Raw genomic sequence first — 18582 nt, forward strand, 5'->3', positions numbered from 1 at the left:
TGTATGGAGTCAGGGAGACGACAGGGGGCCCACTGCTCGCAGAGAGTGGGAGCGTGCCCTGGGCATGGGAGTCACTCACTGGGAGGCTGCGTGAGAAATTCTCGGAGGCTGCAGTCATGGAAATTGTATACATGCGTAGAGATGGGCAGGAGCAAGCCAGACACACAGATATGTAAGGGATGGAAAGAAATGTCCTGGAAAATAGAAGAGGTAGAGGAGGCCTGGAGTGGTTTATTGTAAGATAGTATTTTAGCATTTGTTTTTTGGCTAAAATCTTACACTCTGCAGTGTGTCGCATAAGGCGTCCGGATGCCTGGGATCTACTTTGTGATAAGAAAAGCAGCATTTGCAACTCCATCAGCCGAAACTGCAGTACAGCGAGACACATTTTCCACCATCCCCCTGCCAGCCGGGTGAGTGCCAGCTCTGAGCCAGGCACGGAGGAGTGAGGAATCACGCTGTCCTGCTGGTGATGTACCCTGGGAAGACATGGGAGGCCCTTTATTGGGCTTTCAGTCCAGGAGATTTAAATGATCAAATAAGTTTATATATGCTTGCATAAATTGATAGGGCTCTTTTGAGAGGCTCGTTAATTTTCCAGGCTTAACACCCTTGAGCTGTGCTGTAACCACCTTTGTATTTTCAACCTGCTAGTCAATTTTTTAAAAAAACCTGCATCACACTTCTTCCTAAAACTGTCTTCAGACCTCAGAGGTCAAACAGTCCTTACAGTACTGATAATCTGGTTTTTTCCACGCTATTTTTTTTTTTTCAAAGAACTTTTGTCTAGGCCCCTTGTTTCTAAAAGCCCAATTTGAGTCCCTGCAGCGGAGCTATTGTTTAATTGTGCTACAGGGATTTAATTCTTCGTAAGGCATCTTGTCTGTGCTGCATGTCTGCAGCGGGCAGCAGCACTGTGTGAATTTGCACCTCTTTGGAGTGCCCGGGCTGGGGCAGTTCTGTTTCCCAGACAGGAGATAAGGGGCAACAAAACAGAACTGAGAAAGAAAAACAGGGAGGAAAAGTATTTTTTTAATGTGGTGAAAATATATCATGGCTTGGATTCTATTAATTGCTTGTATATTCTTAAAACATGTTCAACTTGACTTGAAAATAAAATTATAATTAACTGCCAGTGGGCCTCACAGATTATATCACAATTGTTTTTCCCCTTTACCAATCCATGTGTGCAGTCCTTTGTAGATTAGGAAACTAAGCAGACAGACTGAATTTAGCATTAATTTGATTATCCCTAGATTATCTTAACTTAATGTGGCTGGCAAATGAGTCTGAATTAAGTCTTTGTACTCTGTTTTTTTAAAATTTGCATCTATATAATGAGTTGCAATAACAGTATTACTTTGAGGTTTTTAAACACGATTTTCATCTTTAGCTTTTGTATTGGTTTATTATCGCTATGTCTTTGCCTGCATGCTTATATCCATTATTGAGCTAGTTAGAAATATATTAAGTAGTTCTGGTGAAAAGTATAGCTAATACATTTCAGTGTTGGACTCTGTGTCTGGCCTTAGTTTCTCTCAATTAATTCTAGTTGTCCAGTCTGCAAAATGGTACTGAAAAACAGCATCAAATCTTATTTGTGACAGATTGCCAGATTACCTTTTTTTTTAACAAAGCCAGACTGAATATTAAAAATGTGTTATAGAAAATACATTTATATAATAAATTATACAGACTGTGCATGGGGTAATAGCAATGCAATAAATTACATTGTTTCTCTAAGTATAGGATAAGCTGCATTCAATTTAAACGTCTGGCTGCATCACTGTCATGCTGGTCAGGAACTCACTGGGGGCCTTTTTAACATTCCTGCACCCATAAGTCATGGAGTTGAAATCCTTCTTTGCTCTGCTCTGAAATACAGAATTTCTCTGAGTTACGGGGGCTGACGTCTGTGACTCACTGCCTGCAGTTTAGCTGAGATCTCGCGGTCAAATACAAAATGCAGGTTTGTACCCCTTAGAGCAGCGAGTGTTCAAGCTGCTGAGTGATGTGGATAATGTAGGTCTGCCTCACGTGAGGGATGTGGTCATCTTGTTTGTGTGCCTGCATCCCCAGTGTCGCACACTGTTGCAAATTTATTTTTTCAGACCAAGCTAGCAGAGATGTGCCAAGCATTGTGCTAGCATAACTAAGCAACATTACTGGCTTGAGGGGATGATCCAGGTAGCTGCTGCTTTCTCAGGGGGACAGGCAGGATTGTTTCTTTCAGCATCAACTTGCACATATCCAAGAATAAAGTGACGATGTAATGATGGCCAGGCTTTCCACAGAAACAAGAGAGGAACACAGAAACTTGCTTTTGAAGGATATGAGTGCAGTAGAGCAGCTGTTCTCCCAAAACGAAGCACACTTACTAGTTAATGTACTTACGGCTTTTCCCGCTCTGTGCAGTGTCAGCTCATAACCTGTGACACAATGTCCAGATGGATTTATCTGACTGATTAGTCAGAACAGTGTAACCCCTCTGTTGCAGATTTTAGCTGGCATTTTGAAAGAGGAGGTGTCTTAGAAGAGATACAGAGGAACAGTCGGGCTATAAATCTATTCTCCTAATTTGAAAATCTATCTAGCGAATTGCATGGTGTGACCATGTCAGAAGTTGGAAGTTTCTGACCTTTGGATGAATCAGGGTGATGCAGTCTGAGCTGCTGCGGAGTCAGACTTAGTCTGGGGACTGTATGCCAGGCCATGCATGGACAGGAGATATGCTTCAAGCTCCCTTGCTGTTTCATTGCTAGTGGAGCAGCATCAGCTCCTTGTTTTCTTCCATACAGTCCCCTATGCTCAGAGAAGATATTTGACTCCCACATGCCCAAAGGCCTATTTCCTATCTGCTCTGGGTGCAGGGTAGCAAGCTCACTGGAGATGTTCCCTGACTCAGATTCAGCCTGGTGCCATGGTTTGGATGGAGCTCTCTTAGCTCCTAGTACTTGTCTCAGTTTGCCATCCTTTTGAACTTACTCCCTGTGGTTATTCAAGGAAGTAAGAGCTCCTAGCAGGATCCAATACATGCAAAACAGGCAGGTTTAAAAAAGAAATTGAAAATACAGTGGGAACTAATCTATGTTTCTCTCTGGAGCTAGGTAACACCTCTTGAGTATAGATGGCATCCATTACACTGTCTATAAAACATCTCAAGGCCAAGAATATGACTTGGTTTTATTTCTTTAGGCATCAGCTATATTTAGTCAAATTAAAAATGGGAGGGAATGCACTCCAAGAAAATACATGAGCAATGTTACACAAAAAAAATTTACTAGTCTAAAGTGGAATTGTTCCCTCTGAGTTATTTCCCCAGTTCTCATTATAGAGCAGTTGGATAGTAAAGTTAGGAGAGATTGCGCAGCTGAATTATGACCATTGCTGCATGAAGGAACCTCACCTGCTTTATGTGGGCTGTAAAAGAAAATGGATAATGACATTTTAAAGACTTCAAAATATGGGAAGCTTAACAGAGTGGTCTAGTATAACTGTCTTATAGGTGCTGCTTTTGCATAATAGAATGGTAAAAGAGCTGGTCTATGGGAAATTTAGAGACTTCTCATTTTTGTAGAGCTAGAGAGAGGCTTCAGATTTGCTATTATAAATTATGAAATAAAATAGTAAGTTTGAAATAAAATGTTTTAATGATTTCCTTGTTGAGTTCTTATGAAATCAATACCTCCCTATGAAGCAATTTGATTTCATGGAATCAGCATTCCCTAACAGAAAGAAAAAAAAAAAAAAAGTCAGTAGAAAAACAACCTGTTTTAAATCTGTGAGGATGGGTGACCTTGCTGCATTAGGTTTAAGTCCTGTTAGTGCCCCTTCCAAGCAGGAAGGGTGCAAGTGTCTGAGAAGTTACTGTAAGCAAGCGTGTGTATTTACAACATATCCAAGGCTCCCATGGTAACTGCTGAAGGATATGTATTTATCCTGAGGCAGGTCAGGTAGCTTAGCTCTTCCTTCCATGGAGGGAACATGTAACCACCTCAGGTTTACTGTGAGGCAGAAGTATTCAACAGCAGTCTATCGTCAATCGGCTTGTACACAGTAAATCAGATCCTCAGTTCCCTCCTGAGGATTTGCTCATTTGTCCATACACTAAAGTAATTTGGATTTCATTTTTTAACATATTTCCTTTCAGTTCCTTTGCTATCTAACTCCTCCTGTTAATGGCTAGATTGTTTCTGTGCCTCACCATCTGTCCTATTGGCAATTCTGTGGTGAGGTCCTGGTAACTTTTTCCGATGACTGTTGTTTTTGCAGTGCTCACCTAAGGAAACAAGGCTTATGCAGTCATGCTGTTCTCATGCCTAGAAGACTGACTGTGCTACCTTAATGGTGTTTGAACCCGTTGGCCAATGTCAAACAGACCTAACAGAGTGGTAGGGCCCTTGGAGAGACTTGGGTTTTAAAGGATTGTTAAAATGAGCAGGTGAGTAAAAATGCTAACTGTCCCCCCTGCACTGGAGAAGAGTGAAGATGTGTTACACTTGACCCTAGACATAAGTGAACCTAGATAGGGTCCTCCTATGCATGCCATAGCTGCAGCAAGAGCTTTAGTCAGAGCTTCTTCCTCCTTAGGTGAGGACGAGTCCATCCACAGTGTGCACACCCACAGAGAAGAAAGTGTCCATAGTTCCCCCCCTTCATAGAAGTCTTCTACAAGCTTACTCCTGAGCATGGCAACACACCAACTGGTTTGAGGCCTTGCTATTTATTACAAGAATATGTCAGGTTCCTCCCATTATATAAAATTATTTCTCTGGATGTGTCACATCTCTTGGCTTTGCTGTGGAGTCAGGTAACACAGGAGTTCAAAGAGGCAGACGTCTCATGATGCCCGAGTCCTGGCATTTGCTGCTCCCAAACTGATTGTTGCCCTCTTGTAATGGTAGAGAAGGTGCTTGTCCAGTAGAAGCCCATGGTTTTTCACAGCTACCACTGAAAGCCATCTCACCTTTTCCTGGATTCTGAACGCAAATACATTTTGTCTTATTAAGAAATATAGTGCAAAAGAACTTTTGTAACATCTGTTGTGCTTCAGTCCCTCCTCAAAACCAGTAAGAAACTTGGCCACAGTGCTAATCTGCACAACATTGTAGCAGGTCAAAAGGGTTGTCGTAGTAGAGCTGGTTAAGAGTGAAAAGTGTTGGATCAATAGTTGATGTTAATGGGCTTGGATAAAGCAGAGGCTGTTCCAGAATCTAGGAGGGCCCGGGACAGCATCAGTGTTGTGATGTGATCCTTGCAGAACCAGCTTTGTTGCTGAGGCTGTAAACTTTCAGGTTTACTAAACTGAGATAACTTGCAAAGAAATGTTCTGTGCTTATCTGAATGGGGAGTCATGTTTTGGCCTAAAACTAGAAATTGTTTTGGGATGCTTGTAGCAGCGAGTCCTCTCAGACTGGGTCAGTGCTCCATGGACATAAACTTCTTCCTGTGATCTTTTATTTTTACATACAACACTTCTTTATTAATACTTATTTTCATGTCTGTATTTTGAAGTATTTTGTATAGAAGTAGCTTCCAGTTGTGAGTGTAGGTGTCTCATTTGATATCTGCAGTAGGCATCAAAATGTGCACTGAGAGGTATGGCTATAAAACTGTGAATGCTGTTGAGACAACCATATTGGCATCATTATCACTGGAGGTCCTAGTCTCATCCTTGGTTCATAGCAGTGTGAAACAGAGATCTCAGAAATTAGTTTGGAGATGACAAGCTGCTTCTCCGGTTAGTCCACGTGGTATGGGAGATACGGGGATGCATTTTTGGGAACAAAAGGAGCTGTCTTTAGGCATGTCTGACTGAAGCATGTTGCTGAGTGCATGTGTCCTCTGCCTACTCATCTCATGCTTTTATGGAAATACATATGTACATTTACGAAATATGAGCACATGGTACATGTTTGTGGATGAAAGGCAGGTTGTACAAAGTGTGTTACTGACAGCACTGCAAGTGACAGAAAGGTGCAAAAACCACAGGAGATTTTTCACATCCATCTGTGCTGTGATGACTTTGAGGATTTATCTGGATGTTTTATGTTCCAATTCAACATTTGTGAAAGTCACAAATTTAGTTATGAATTTACTTTGGAGGAGTCATTTATGAAAACTTTAGGATTTTCTGGATGAAACATTGTTTAAAACTTAAATGCGTAGAAAGATTTTGATTGTCTTGTTTTGAAAACACGAGTGTGAAAGGTCAGAAGGGAGGATGCTCATCTCTGTTTCCAGCATGAGGCAAGAGAAAGTGGTTATCTAGTCTTTTGTTTCTGTAATTTCTTAGTTTCTGTGGCTAAAAGTCCTACCATTCAAGCTGTCCTCAGTGCTGTAATGGTCTCTGTACAAGGGCTGATCTTGCATTCCACATGGGTTACAATGCAGCAAGCAAAGAGCTGAGTTTCAGGCTGTGATTTAATTTCTTGCACTCTTACAGGTTTTAATTTGGCTTCATGTTATTTGCAGAAAATTTTTTTCTGATTTAATTGAGCAGTCAGTGTGAATTTTGTGGTGTTCATGTGCATGCAAGGGAGAGGGAGATTTTCTAAGTGTTCAGTGTTCACATGGACATAAACAGGTGGGTTTCCAGCAGAGACATTTGCATTTGAAAACCTGCTCTAAACGGGCTGGGCTTTCCCAGGAGAAGCAGCACCAGCAGTGAAACACAGCGATCGATCAGCATAGAATCGTGTGAGCATTTGATGGGCAAAATGTTGTGGTATAAAGACAGGACCCAAGAATAAGCTCTTTGTGGCTTTGTTTCATTCCTGAAAACTGTGACTGAGAGGCTTTTATCATTTAAAAAAAAAAATTAATCAGCCACATTTTGTCTAACCTGGAAAATATCACAAGATCTTTTGCAACATTCTAAGTGTTCTTTCTTTAATCCATTTTTGATACTAAAAAAAAAAAATCGTGTCTTCCATTTCTGTCTGCTTATCTTTTCCCAATGCTAAAAGTAAAGTAATATCAGAACCACTCCCTTCAGTCGCAGAGCTGAAAGCATGTAATTTAGTGTACATAATGATAAACTCTTTCTTTCAAGCAGCTTGCATTTGCTATGTTTTCTTTCTTTCCTAATTTTAACTAAGGAAAACATTCCGTTACTTATCACAACACTTCTGTTACATGCCTTGTTTTTCGGGCCAAGATCCTTATGGTATTTGGAGTTTATTTTAATTCTTAATCAAAAGAGCTCTCCAAGAAATTAATCTGAAAAAACATATATAATGAATGTTCAAATACACACCAATGGGGACACCTGGTGGAGAAACTATGAGTTGCCCAGGACACCCTGCATGAAATCCGTGAATGGGTGAGTGTGGGTTAGCTCATCAATGAGATGACTGCGAGTATTTTTAACCACAGCAACTGCGAGGTAACTCTCGTTAGTTTACCCGCCTGCCGCTGAAGGCTCCCTTGAAGCATCCTGTGCTTGCTCCTGGCCAAGAGTCTGTGCGCGCAGCCGTGGTGGTGCTGATGCGCAGTGAGTGGCCTGCAAACACTCGATTCCTTGGTGCCTGTTGTTTAATGTGACTGGGGACAAAGCTGTAATTACTGGCAAATGCTGTTTCTCTCTTGCCGCTGCAGAAGCTGCCGTGTTCAAGGATTCTCAGATAAGCCCTACAGAGAGTTCTTTAAGAAATGTCCTACTGACACGTATTTGGAAGGTCATGTGGGAAGGTTAGGTGAAGATCCAGGACCACGTCTGCTCGTAGCTGCAGGGCAGAGAACACTCCTCTGAACTGGATCCTGTTCTCTTTCATATGAGGTGCCTCAATCTCAACAGACAGCAACTGAAGTAACCACTAACATTTTTCAGTCTGCAGTGGAAGTCCTAGTCCTCCTCCAGTGAGCAAGGCCTCCCTTCCCACTCCCCTGTAAGTGTGGCCTTGGGAGAGACCATGGTGAGGGCAATAGCCCAGACTGCCTTCATCTATGAGCTTGGTCAGGGAGCGGGGTGCTGTGCTTGCCACTGTCTTTGGAAGCAGTCAGGCAGTGCTCCGTTCATCCCTGGCGCCTATGTCAGAGGGCAGGATATGGATTCTAGGCTGTTTATTTGTACGTGCTCTAAAATCTCTACCCAGAGTGGGATAAGCACAAGACCCAAGGGCAAGGCATTTGGCTAGGCAGCATTATTGCGCACATGCTCTAGGAACTGTGTGCAGGAGCATGCTTTAATTGGTGTGAAAATGGTCATGGTTGGTTGTTTTACTTCTAGCTCACTCAAAGCAAGCATTAGCCTTTCATGTGATGGGACAGCGACATACAGATGGGTTCTGGTGTGCCTTCTGGCATGCACCAGCTGTGGAACATGAGATTATCTGGGGGTTTTGTCTTTCGAAGTAGGAGAGGAGGAAAAGAAAGGAATGCTTACAGTCTTGAAGAAAGAAGGATAATTTCTGGTTCTTTGTTTTGATGCAGTCTATTCTGACATAGAGGGAAATTTATAGCCTACTAGTTTTCTCATTGTTTGGGAAAGAAGGAACATATTAATTATAATTCTACACCAGAGCCACCAGACAATTGAGAGAGAAAGTGACTTTGACTTAGACCATCACAAGTTGGGCAGCAGCCTGTGGATTTTTATTAGATATAGCAGAGTATTATTCGTGTTTAATTCACATTTCAAAATCTTTTCTATGTGGCAAATCAGAGTTGAAAATTAAGTATGAATCACCGTCCCATAGGCATCCAGTATGGCCTGCTGACTTTCTGCGCTGTGTCACAAAACGAGACCAATAGTAAATGAGACACAAGCTAATTTTATTTGTTCGTATTCCTGTGTTGGGATTAATATAAAAGCAGGACACTGTTTTTTGTCACAGGACTCAAGAGTGGGCAATTTTCAAGTTGGTGCTTGAATTCAGATGGCTCAGTGGGACTCCTTTTCTGCTTCAGCTGACTCAGAGACTCAGCAGAGCTGGCTGGAGGTAGTCACTGTGAATAGCCACCAGCAACTGTCCTGGTCCAGACTAGAGGTCCCTGCCTGACAGTGGTCAGGAGCAGATGCTAACAGAAGGAATAATCTAGCAGATTTTATGGACTAAATATTTCTTGCATCTCTTCCTTGCAGAAAACACCTTCTGCAGCGGTGACCATGTATCGTGGCACAGCCCTTTGGACAACAGTGAGTCTAGAATCCAGCATATGTTACTGACAGAAGACCCTCAGATGCAGCCGGTGCAGACTCCTTTTGGGGTTGTCACTTTCCTACAGGTATGACCCTGCAATGGTGGCTCTGACTGTCATCTCCTGGGCGTGGAATGCAGCTATTACATTTCATTTAGCTTTGATAAGTCAAATACTTATCCTGTCTTCCACCTTTCCTTTTTATTTGATTACCATGGATCTCATCTTTGAGTTGTTACTCTGGAGGTATTCAGTAAGCATTTTACTAGGATTGAGCAATGGCACACTCAGTTCTCAAGATAGAGGTCTATCTGATGGAGAGAAGGTTTACACCCTGAAACAGACCTGGAGTTGAATATTACATTACTGCTCTGAAATTTCAAACATGAACATAGGGAGAAAAGCCGAGAAAAATACTTTTAAAAGGTAATGTAGAGCTAAATTCAAGTTAATTCTGTGGCAGCGTTGGTAAGTGATCCACTGGTTTGAGTTCCAGAAAAAGAAGAGTTTGAGGCAGGACTCAAGAGTTGCTTTAGCATTATTTAATGTTAGAAATGTAGCCTGCAGCATTGACACAAAGATTCTTCAGGGGCTAAGTGAGTTTTCCTGTATTGATCTACTGTTTAAGAGAGGTTCATGTTTGCTTTGAAGAAGAAACATTTAAAAAATCCCTTGTGATTTAACCCTACTGTTCAGTGAGAGGAGCTTCCTTGGCCAAACAGGTTTGCTTGCTTTCCCGAAGTCCTTCTTTTCAGTTCTGTCTCTTAAACATGTGCTGCTTTGGATATCTTTAAATTACATATGGAGTTACTAACCTTAGTGGAAGAGCTGGCATCGTTTATGCCAACTGCTGATTTCTCTCTGCTCCGTGGAAAAGGTTCCATCCTCTGGGAAAATGCAAGCATCTGTATTTTACATTTTAAGCTTCAAGTTGCTCGTGTTTGTCCTTGGCTGTAGTTTCAACGTGTAAGGGGAAGCTCCATAACCACAGACCTGCACAAGGCAACTGCTGTGCAAGGGCAAAGGCTTTCCTGCATTTTCTGAGGTACCCAAAGGTCTGTGTTTTATCAACAAGAAAGAGACAGGTGTGGGGTTAATCAGTGAAATGTTAGTTGTGGGACCTTGAAGCAGAGACAGAGCACCAAGCTAAGCAGGGTGATTCCTGGCTGACTCCCCAGTTAGTGGTGCATTAGTTCACATCTCTCTAGTGCCCAGCTGTCCTGGATCAAAGGACAGTCAACTTGTTTCATCCTGAGGCTCTTGGCCTCTAATCTTCCACAATACATATGGTTGACTTGTTTTTCCCTGTTGTTTGATGCTTGTTGTTGTGGATTTATTTTGACCCATGGGATAAATGGTTGCAGAAAGAGAAGAATGAACACAAAATAATTTCCTGTTTAGAGTCTTGCTGTTTGTATGCAATTAGCGAGTGAAGGCACAGGGAGGGGTGTCCTGAAGCAAGGATGATTTCAGGCTGTTCATGGAGGAAGCCTGGGCGGGGATGAAGTGCATCTCCAAGGGTTGGGTCCTGAGAAAGTGAGCTCCGCGAGGGGCAGGGGAGGTAGGGTGTGCAGAACTGGGTACGTGCTGACGTTGATGGTTTTTCCACACAGATCTCTATCAGTGCAGATAGGCACTTGTGGCAACGGCACATCAGGCACTTCTGCTTTCTGCTCTTCAGAACTTAGTTTTCAGTTTTCATCTCTACTGATAAAACATCAGTTGAACAGATTTTGACCAAAAATTCAGTGTCATTGGAAAAGGCTTGGAGTATTGAGGAAGAAAATAGGTGGCCATGGCTAAAATAATTTTTCATCCCGAAGAGTAAATCGTTGTGCTCAAAGGCACAAGCCAGTGGTTGATGGATCAGGAAGAAACTGCCTTCCTCTATCAGCTGAAGGGTGTTTCACCCCTCCGTTTGAAGCGGCTGATCTCAGCTGCTGCGAGAGAGACATCTGGTATTGCTCAGCATGGCAGCTCCTATCCTGAAAAGCAAACACATTTTGCCTTATACAGGAAGGCAGAAGTCTGCATTTGCCTGCAGTGACGAGTGGATTATGTGATGTGTAAGCAGCTTTACTTTATGGTGCTGGGTAAGATGTGACCAATCAGCAAACTGAGTTGGTCAAGGATTTATGAGCACCGAAGCACTCCCTTGTGGCAGTGAGTCCCTTGCCTGATTGAAATTGCTGGTGCAGTATTGCATTTGCCCCTAGCAATTGGCTGACAGAGCAGCGTTTTGCATGTGCTCAGACCCTAACCTGTCCTGTCTTGTGTAGACTAGATTGAAAAGTGAGAACAGACTAGTGGATCTTCAGTAAACCCTGATTTGTCACCAGGCCCTACTCATAGTTAAGTTCACACACACCATGCGAGATTAAATGTGACGTGACCAGGGCACTTCACAAGGTACATGTAAAGAGAGGGCATAAGGAATTGCAGAATGTTGTCTCAGGCTCCATTTATCCTCACTCATCTAGTTAGTTTAAAGAAATGGTGCTTCTCTGTATCTGCACTGTTTGATCCAGCACCATGTGGTACATTTTCTCTACAGTTCTTGCACAGTTCCCATCCAGTTTAGTATCTCTGTTTTCATTTATTCCAGATTGTTGGGGTTTGCACTGAGGAACTGCATGCGGCTCAGCAGTGGAATGGGCAAGGGATCTTGGAACTGCTTCGGACTGTGCCGGTGTAAGTGCTTATATAGTCCATGTAGGGGAGCATTCCCGTAGAGGACAATGCAGTTGTTTATTTTTATTAACAAACCTTAACTTGATGATGGAACTTATTTAATCCTGTGCTGTAGCAAGAGATGGGAATTCATTGAAAATCTGTTCTCACGCACAGACACTTAGATGGCAAATTAATGCATGTGGAAGTCCACATGTTCAGGGTGAAACAGAATGAGGTCTTGAAAGCTTAATTTCCTTCCTCTTACGCCTGCAGCATTTTCTCATTGGTTCTTCCTGAGAGAGCTGGGATAACTGTTACTGGTGACCTCCTTGTGTAGTTCAAAAGAAAGGAAGAGAGGGTCTGACTTAAGAGTGCCTAGCAAAGCTTGGGTACTGTCTGAAAGTGAGAAAGTCACTCTCAAACTGGTCCTACTCTTGGTGGGCCAATTTGCAACTGAAAGAGTGTTCATGCAAGTGAAGTTTATTGTTATTTCTCCTGTGGCAAAGCAAAGGTGTTGTTAGGTTAAGGAGGAAATGGGTTTTAAATGTTAAATGGTATGTTGATGCTTTATTTGCTACCAGGTTGCAGCTAAACTTTTGGGGATTTTAAGTGTTTTGTTTAAATACTTAGTGGAAGTTATTGCCACGTGATTATAGGTCAAAAGATTATTTTTTTTTTTTAAAACAACATGATACTGAATATGTGTTCCTGGGCACAATAATATGCTCTCTAGTGTCATAATGGCCTTTAATTGATTATTTGGAAGAGCCTTTGCTGGTGAACTTCTTAAACTTGAACCTTTCCCTTTTAGGCACAAGTGCAGATAATTCATGCGAATGCCCTACAGTAGAGTGAATTTGTACAGCTGCAAGCTTTGTTTCTGGGACCCCAGGACAATAAACACTGGAGCCTGCAGCTCCCTTGGCTCCTCTAAGTCAATACGGATATAGCACCCCTTTCCTCAGTCTGTTCTCATGTTGGATTTTGGCTTTTGTGCTGTGGTACAAGCACCTTTCCAAGGATAAAATGAAACCCAAATGTGCGTGATTCAAAGGAAAAGCTGCAGACTACTAAGCTGCTGGTGTGGAGTCAGGGTAAAAGTCTCTTGCATCCCAGTGAGGAACCAAAGCAGGTCACACCTCTGCAGTTAATAATTAACAGCCTCCAAAGTGATGTGAAAAAAGAGTGGCTATCAATGCATCTGAAAAGCTACAAAATATTAACTTCTATGGCTCCCACTCCAAGTGCTTTAGGAGACTACAACACAGACAAGGCCAGAGGAGGGGGCTTTTGACTGCAATAACAGAGTATCCCATGAAAAAAAAATGAAAATTTTTATGGCAATTCCAAAAGACTTCAGTTTTTACTTCAAATGAAAAGCACCATCTAAGGCTGACTTCTGCAATCTGCCTGCCCTGTGACCCAAAGTAAAGTCTGAGTAGTTCATCTTTACAGTAATCTGTTTTCTATCACCCTTGTTGGGAAACATCTTGACCCTTCCGACTTTTATTGCTAATGGAAACAAAAATTTCCCTGAACCGTCTGAGTACTTGGCCATTAAGTACCAACTGGGCAAAATGTCTATTGTGACGATATTTATCAGAGCAATAAGCTTTTTATGGTACTGAACATGACTGCCGATCTCAGCAAAAAGTGCAGCCCATTGGAACCCTGCTGCATCTTTAGATATGTAATAGAGGTATAAATCTTGACCCCCACACCTTGCCCATCTTTCTTAGACCTAGGCTACACTGGCCTTCTCAGTCCCAATTCAGTTACCTGTAAGATTAAAACCCAGTTCAGTCTTAATCTAAGTGGTTCCACGCAGGGGATAGCCTGTGTCAATCCTGAGTGCTTTGCAAGACTTGGTGCCAGACACTAGGCAGATAACAGCTAGGTCATGGAGGGCTTTCATTATGTATTTGGGAAATGCAAAGGACAAATGCATGCTCTGGGATGGATACACAACATAGAGGGGCTTCTAGGCTTGTTTTAAACTCTGTCTTGTGCTTCCTTCCAGTACAAGTCCACCCTGAGGACTCTGTTGGAGAGTACTAGCTAAAGTGCTTGTTTGGTTCATTACCTTTCTTTCTTTCTTTGTAGAGCTGGAGGCCCCTGGTTGATAACAGATATGCGAAGAGGAGAGACAATATTCGAGATTGACCCACATCTGCAAGTATGTCTTTAGTTTATAAAATGTCATGTCTTTTCTAGTAGCCAGGGAGAATTGGCTTAATGGTATAAAACAGGTCTATTATTTTCTGTAAAGGTGCTGTGATCTTCTCAATGTTTGCAATAATCCTGGAAAAGTCTTAGAGATTCCCTTTGCCTTCTCAGAGGTGGTTCAAGAGTGCACATGTTCAGCCACAGGTGGATGGCAACTCTAGGAAGAAAGTTAGAGAAGGGAGACCAGGAAAACAGAATCTCATATATGAGACAAATTGGTAAGATCTGGACTACATGTTTTAGAAAGGAGGAAAATAGAAGAAGATAAAAAAAATAGAACAATACAAGATTTAGAGATGGTAGATCAGGAAATTCCTCCCTTGTTTTAGGTACAAGCATAAGGAGATATAACATGCAGAAAGCTCAAAACCAACTAAGTAATATTTTTTCACAGCAAATGTGACAGTGTAGCTCATTCCAGTAGGATGTCACTTGAGGCCAAGTAGTTAGTGTGATCTGAGGAAATAATGGGAAGCCAAAAGTATCTCATGCAGTTATTAATAATCCATGCAGGAAGATATATTAAACCTTCTACAGAGTTCAAGTTAACTTATGAAGTTTACAGATCTGAATAGGACCTCTATGGAGGGGTTGCCATCCCATGGGCTACTGCTGATCCGTGCGTTTGGGAGACAGTTCTGCATCCCTTCAGCAGAGTTACGGTACTGGAGTACATGGGTCCCAGGCAAATCCGGTGTAGTGCTGACCTTGTTTCAGTGAATCACTGAGTATTTGCCTTTAACAGAGAACTTATGGCTTAGCCTGGTAGGGCACGTGCATATGTGCACGTTTTGTACAAGCTGTTGCGTTTGCTTATGGTCTGCATGTCTGCATCTGATTACCCTCAGTTGCCTCACAGCATCTTTTATTTTGAAAGCTTAAGAACAAAACCAAATTCTACTTTTACTGTTTTTAAGGATTTGTTCATCTAAAATAACCCCAGTCTGAGACACACACACACAAAAATGTTCGACAAATGTTCCACAATGTGGGAACTAATACAACTGCAACTCCTATAAAGTTTTTAGGCTCTTCAAAATTTTGCCCTCTCCCCTCCTGGAGGGTGTTTCTGTTCTCTTCACACTGGTGATTCCTAATGATAACAGGGTTTTCTTCAATTTACTGTAAATGAAAAGTAGCTCAGCTTACTGGAATCTGAGTCAGCCAAGGCAAGTCAAGGCAAATAAAGAGTACCTCTGCCTCACCAGTGTGTCCTGCCACTGAAAGCTGCTATGTCTGTGGTCTTTCCGGACTTCCTCACATTGAAGACATTCCTGTTTCTGTTCTCTCTTGCCCTTGCAGAAGTATATATGTGCAGGTGTGTGTGTGTGTGTGTGTGTATGTGTGTACATACCTCCTTCCTGCTCTGCAGCCGCAGCCCCTGGGGATTCACAGGGCAAAACCTGCTGCTGCAGTGCTGAGTCCCGCAAAGAGCCTTTGCTGAGCGCGGGGAGCTGGGCTGTGCCAGGCTGGGTTCAGCCATGTCATGCACCTCCTGCTCTAATTAGTTGGGGAAGGGATAAAGTGTCATTCGCTTGGCGTTTTCTCGGTGGTTGGTACAGGGTGTGTGAGAGCTGAAAGGCAGCAGTGGAAGATAGGTGGAGGGGAGGGAGGGAGCAGGCAGAGCAAACTGGACAACTTTCCTGGGAGAAGGCAAGTATGTTGCCTGCCTGGGAAGCAGGCAGAGCTTGTTTTGAGGCTGCATTGTCTCTTGTGGGAATTGGTTGAGGCCTAAACCCAGCCCTGGCAGCAGCAGCTGTACTTTCTGTTCAGAGTCGCTGAGAATGGATCCCAACTAAGATGTCATCCCAGGATGTCAGCAATTAACACTGTGGCAATGCTGGCAGTTTTCTCTTCAGCCAGGCTTCCCTGTAGGCCATTCAGATTTCCCTGGCAGCACTGTCAAACAGTCCATGTCAGTCCCCAGCTCTGTGCTGATTCTCGGCGCTTTGCTTCTGTTTTAGCAGATATCTCAGAAGAGAATAAAGCTGATTTGAATTTCCTGAGTTGTGGTTGACGCTCTGCGGGTCACGCTGCAGTGCTCTGGCTCGTTTAGAAAGGGATCAATGACTTATAAGAGCCTCAGAGCATCCCTCCCACATGCTGAGAGGAAAATGGGACAGAAACATCCTTTCTTTGAGGAAGGAAAAAGCTGAACCTCCTTTGCCCTGGGCTCCTCCAACCTCCTGCTCAGGCTGCCCTTTCAAGAGAGGAAGAACAGCCCCTCAGCCCAGGCACATTTTTGCTGGCTAAAAATGGGGTAAAGCTGTGCATTGCTGCAGCTGAGAGTCTGCACTGGTTAGGGTTTTTTGGGGTTTTTTTCCCCTTTCAACATCAATACTTGCAAATGTTATAAAACAGGCATGCAAATTAGGCTGTCTTAGGCCAGCTCGTTTCCATCAGCCCCTCTTGATCTCCAAGAGATGCCAGCAGAGCAGCACTTCTTCCCCTGAGGAAGTGCTTTGCAAACCAGCTGAGAAGGAGATGACGTGTCGCTTTCCCCCTCCCTGAGGCTCTGCACACTGTCTGGACACCCCGATTCTGTGAGCAGGAGCCCTGGCTGCAGGGATAGAGAAGCACATCCCACCAGAGCATCTGCCCGATGGAGTCCTTGGGGACCTCTGGGCTCTTCTGCTCCCTGCTCAAGGGCAAGTTTGGTGGCTCTCCCGTGCTTCCCCAATCACTGGCATGAAAAATAACCATGCTGACAAGTTAAACCTCCCCGTGCCAGCTGATTTGGGTCCTCACAGAGTGCCACGGAGGGCTCCCAAAGGAGCCACGTGCTAAATCTCACTTAGAGCATTGTTTGCGTATGTGGGATCGGATGTATTTTTATTTCTTTTTCCACAATTTCTATTTCTGGGTGAAACAACTAATTTTATGTTTAGGCTATAACAAAAGAAAATCCCAGCAGATTTATTATTTCTCAGATTTTCCCATTATGTTTTCATAGAAGCCAGTTTTCCCTGACGCCGGAGGAAGATCCCAACGAGGAGTAGTCTTTCAGGGAGAGGGGCAGAAGGAATGCAGTCGCTTGAATGCTTAAATCTAAGTCAGGACTGCTCTGGTCCTGCCTCCAGTCACAGGCTTCTGCCTCAGCTCTTGGGCCAAAGAGCCAGTTTAGGGAGGTGATCCAGCTGAACAAAAAAAAAGGAGCTGGCTCAAGGGAAGGGGTAGGAGCACATGGAGGAGGGTGGGACTGCAGCCACTGCGAATTACATCAGATTAAACTGCTGTGCAACCACACCCTGGGTGCTTGTGCTTATCTTTGAGCTGCTCAAATCCTCTCTTGAATGGTCACAAGAACAGGCAATGCTCTTTCTGGGGAGCAGCATGTGCAGCTGGGCAAGGGGAGGAACATATGTGGGCTTTAGTCTGGAAACTGCTTCTTAGGGAACAGATTTTGCAAAGTGCTGGATGCTCCCACGGTCTCTTGACTCCAGTGGCAAGGTCAGACTGGAGGGTGGTAATAACGAGCAGAGAGATCCGCTCCCGTTGTGCATAACATGGCTCTGCTGTTCTCTTAAATCTTTAGTTTCTTGTCCTGGGAGCAGTGGGACTTACCACCTATTTTGAGGTGACCCAGATGTATGCAGTGAGATGGAGATCTTGTTGATGCCACTGAGTGGTACCAGAAGTGACACCCCTTCAGAAGAGGGGAAAATGAGCCGGGTTGTTTCGGTGCCAGAGGAGAGGTGACAGTGGTAAGAGTAGCCATTCCTCTGAGTAGCTCAGCCCTGAGTTTGTTCAGCTCAACATTACCCCCTTGTGGGATATAGATGAAAATTCAGACTAATGCCAGTTCCCCTAGCAGGTAGGTGTCCTGTGGAAGTTTTAGCTGTAGCTTAGGGCAGTCTTGCTGACAACAGATGCACATGTCCTTGAGAAAATGCATGGTGTCTGAGAGCATCCAGCTGCATGTGGTTGGTGTGTGACACCTTCCAAGACCCAAACGGTGGTTACATGCTTGGAAGGTCCAACTTGCAAGGGAGGGAGTTTGTGTATTTTGCCAATAGAGAAGGCTGTGCAAAATCTTTGACATTGTGAACAGACCTGTGACTCTTTGCACGCTTGTCCTTTACTGAACACCCCAGCACGTTAAAAAGCAGTGGTTGTCTGGGCAGCTTGCAAATGACGAACTTTTGTGAACGATGAGTCTCTCTGTAAGCTGTTTCCATTGTGGGACTCCTTGGTAAGCTTGGGAAGAGAACTTTAGTTATTCAGGGATTTGTTATCATTGACATATAATACATAGACTATCAGGCTGTGCTTTGTACAGGAGTATGTAGTGTCATAAATACTTTGAGTTGATGTAAACCCGAGCTAACACTGGAAGAAGCAACCCTGCATACCCCAGGCCATTGATTTCCACTTCTCTCTTTCTCTGCTTTGTGCCTGCCAGGGCAACATAGTGAAGCAGTGGGGAAAGGGGTAGGAGTTCAGACCAACCTGCTGTGGAAAAGGTTTGTTCCAGTTTAGACCAGTGCCCTGATTTGTCTCAACGTGCAGTCACTGTTAGCTGATACATCAAAGCACGGGGGA

At 43.5% G+C, this 18582-nt stretch overlaps 1 protein-coding gene across 3 annotated transcripts in view; it reads left to right on the forward strand.

Annotated features, from left to right (window-relative positions):
- The window catches only part of SUFU (SUFU negative regulator of hedgehog signaling), a 101409-nt gene that overhangs the window by 44929 nt on the left and 37898 nt on the right, over positions 1–18582 (forward strand). For all 3 annotated transcript variants that reach the window (XM_074831164.1, XM_074831165.1, XM_074831166.1), the window contains 3 exons: positions 9086–9228; positions 11747–11832; positions 13918–13990. In XM_074831164.1, the coding sequence (XP_074687265.1) occupies positions 9086–9228; positions 11747–11832; positions 13918–13990 (302 nt within the window). The remainder of the gene's footprint in view (positions 1–9085; positions 9229–11746; positions 11833–13917; positions 13991–18582) is intronic.

The sequence above is a fragment of the Strix aluco genome, chromosome 7 (genome assembly GCF_031877795.1).
Source record: "Strix aluco isolate bStrAlu1 chromosome 7, bStrAlu1.hap1, whole genome shotgun sequence".
NCBI lineage: Eukaryota > Metazoa > Chordata > Aves > Strigiformes > Strigidae > Strix > Strix aluco.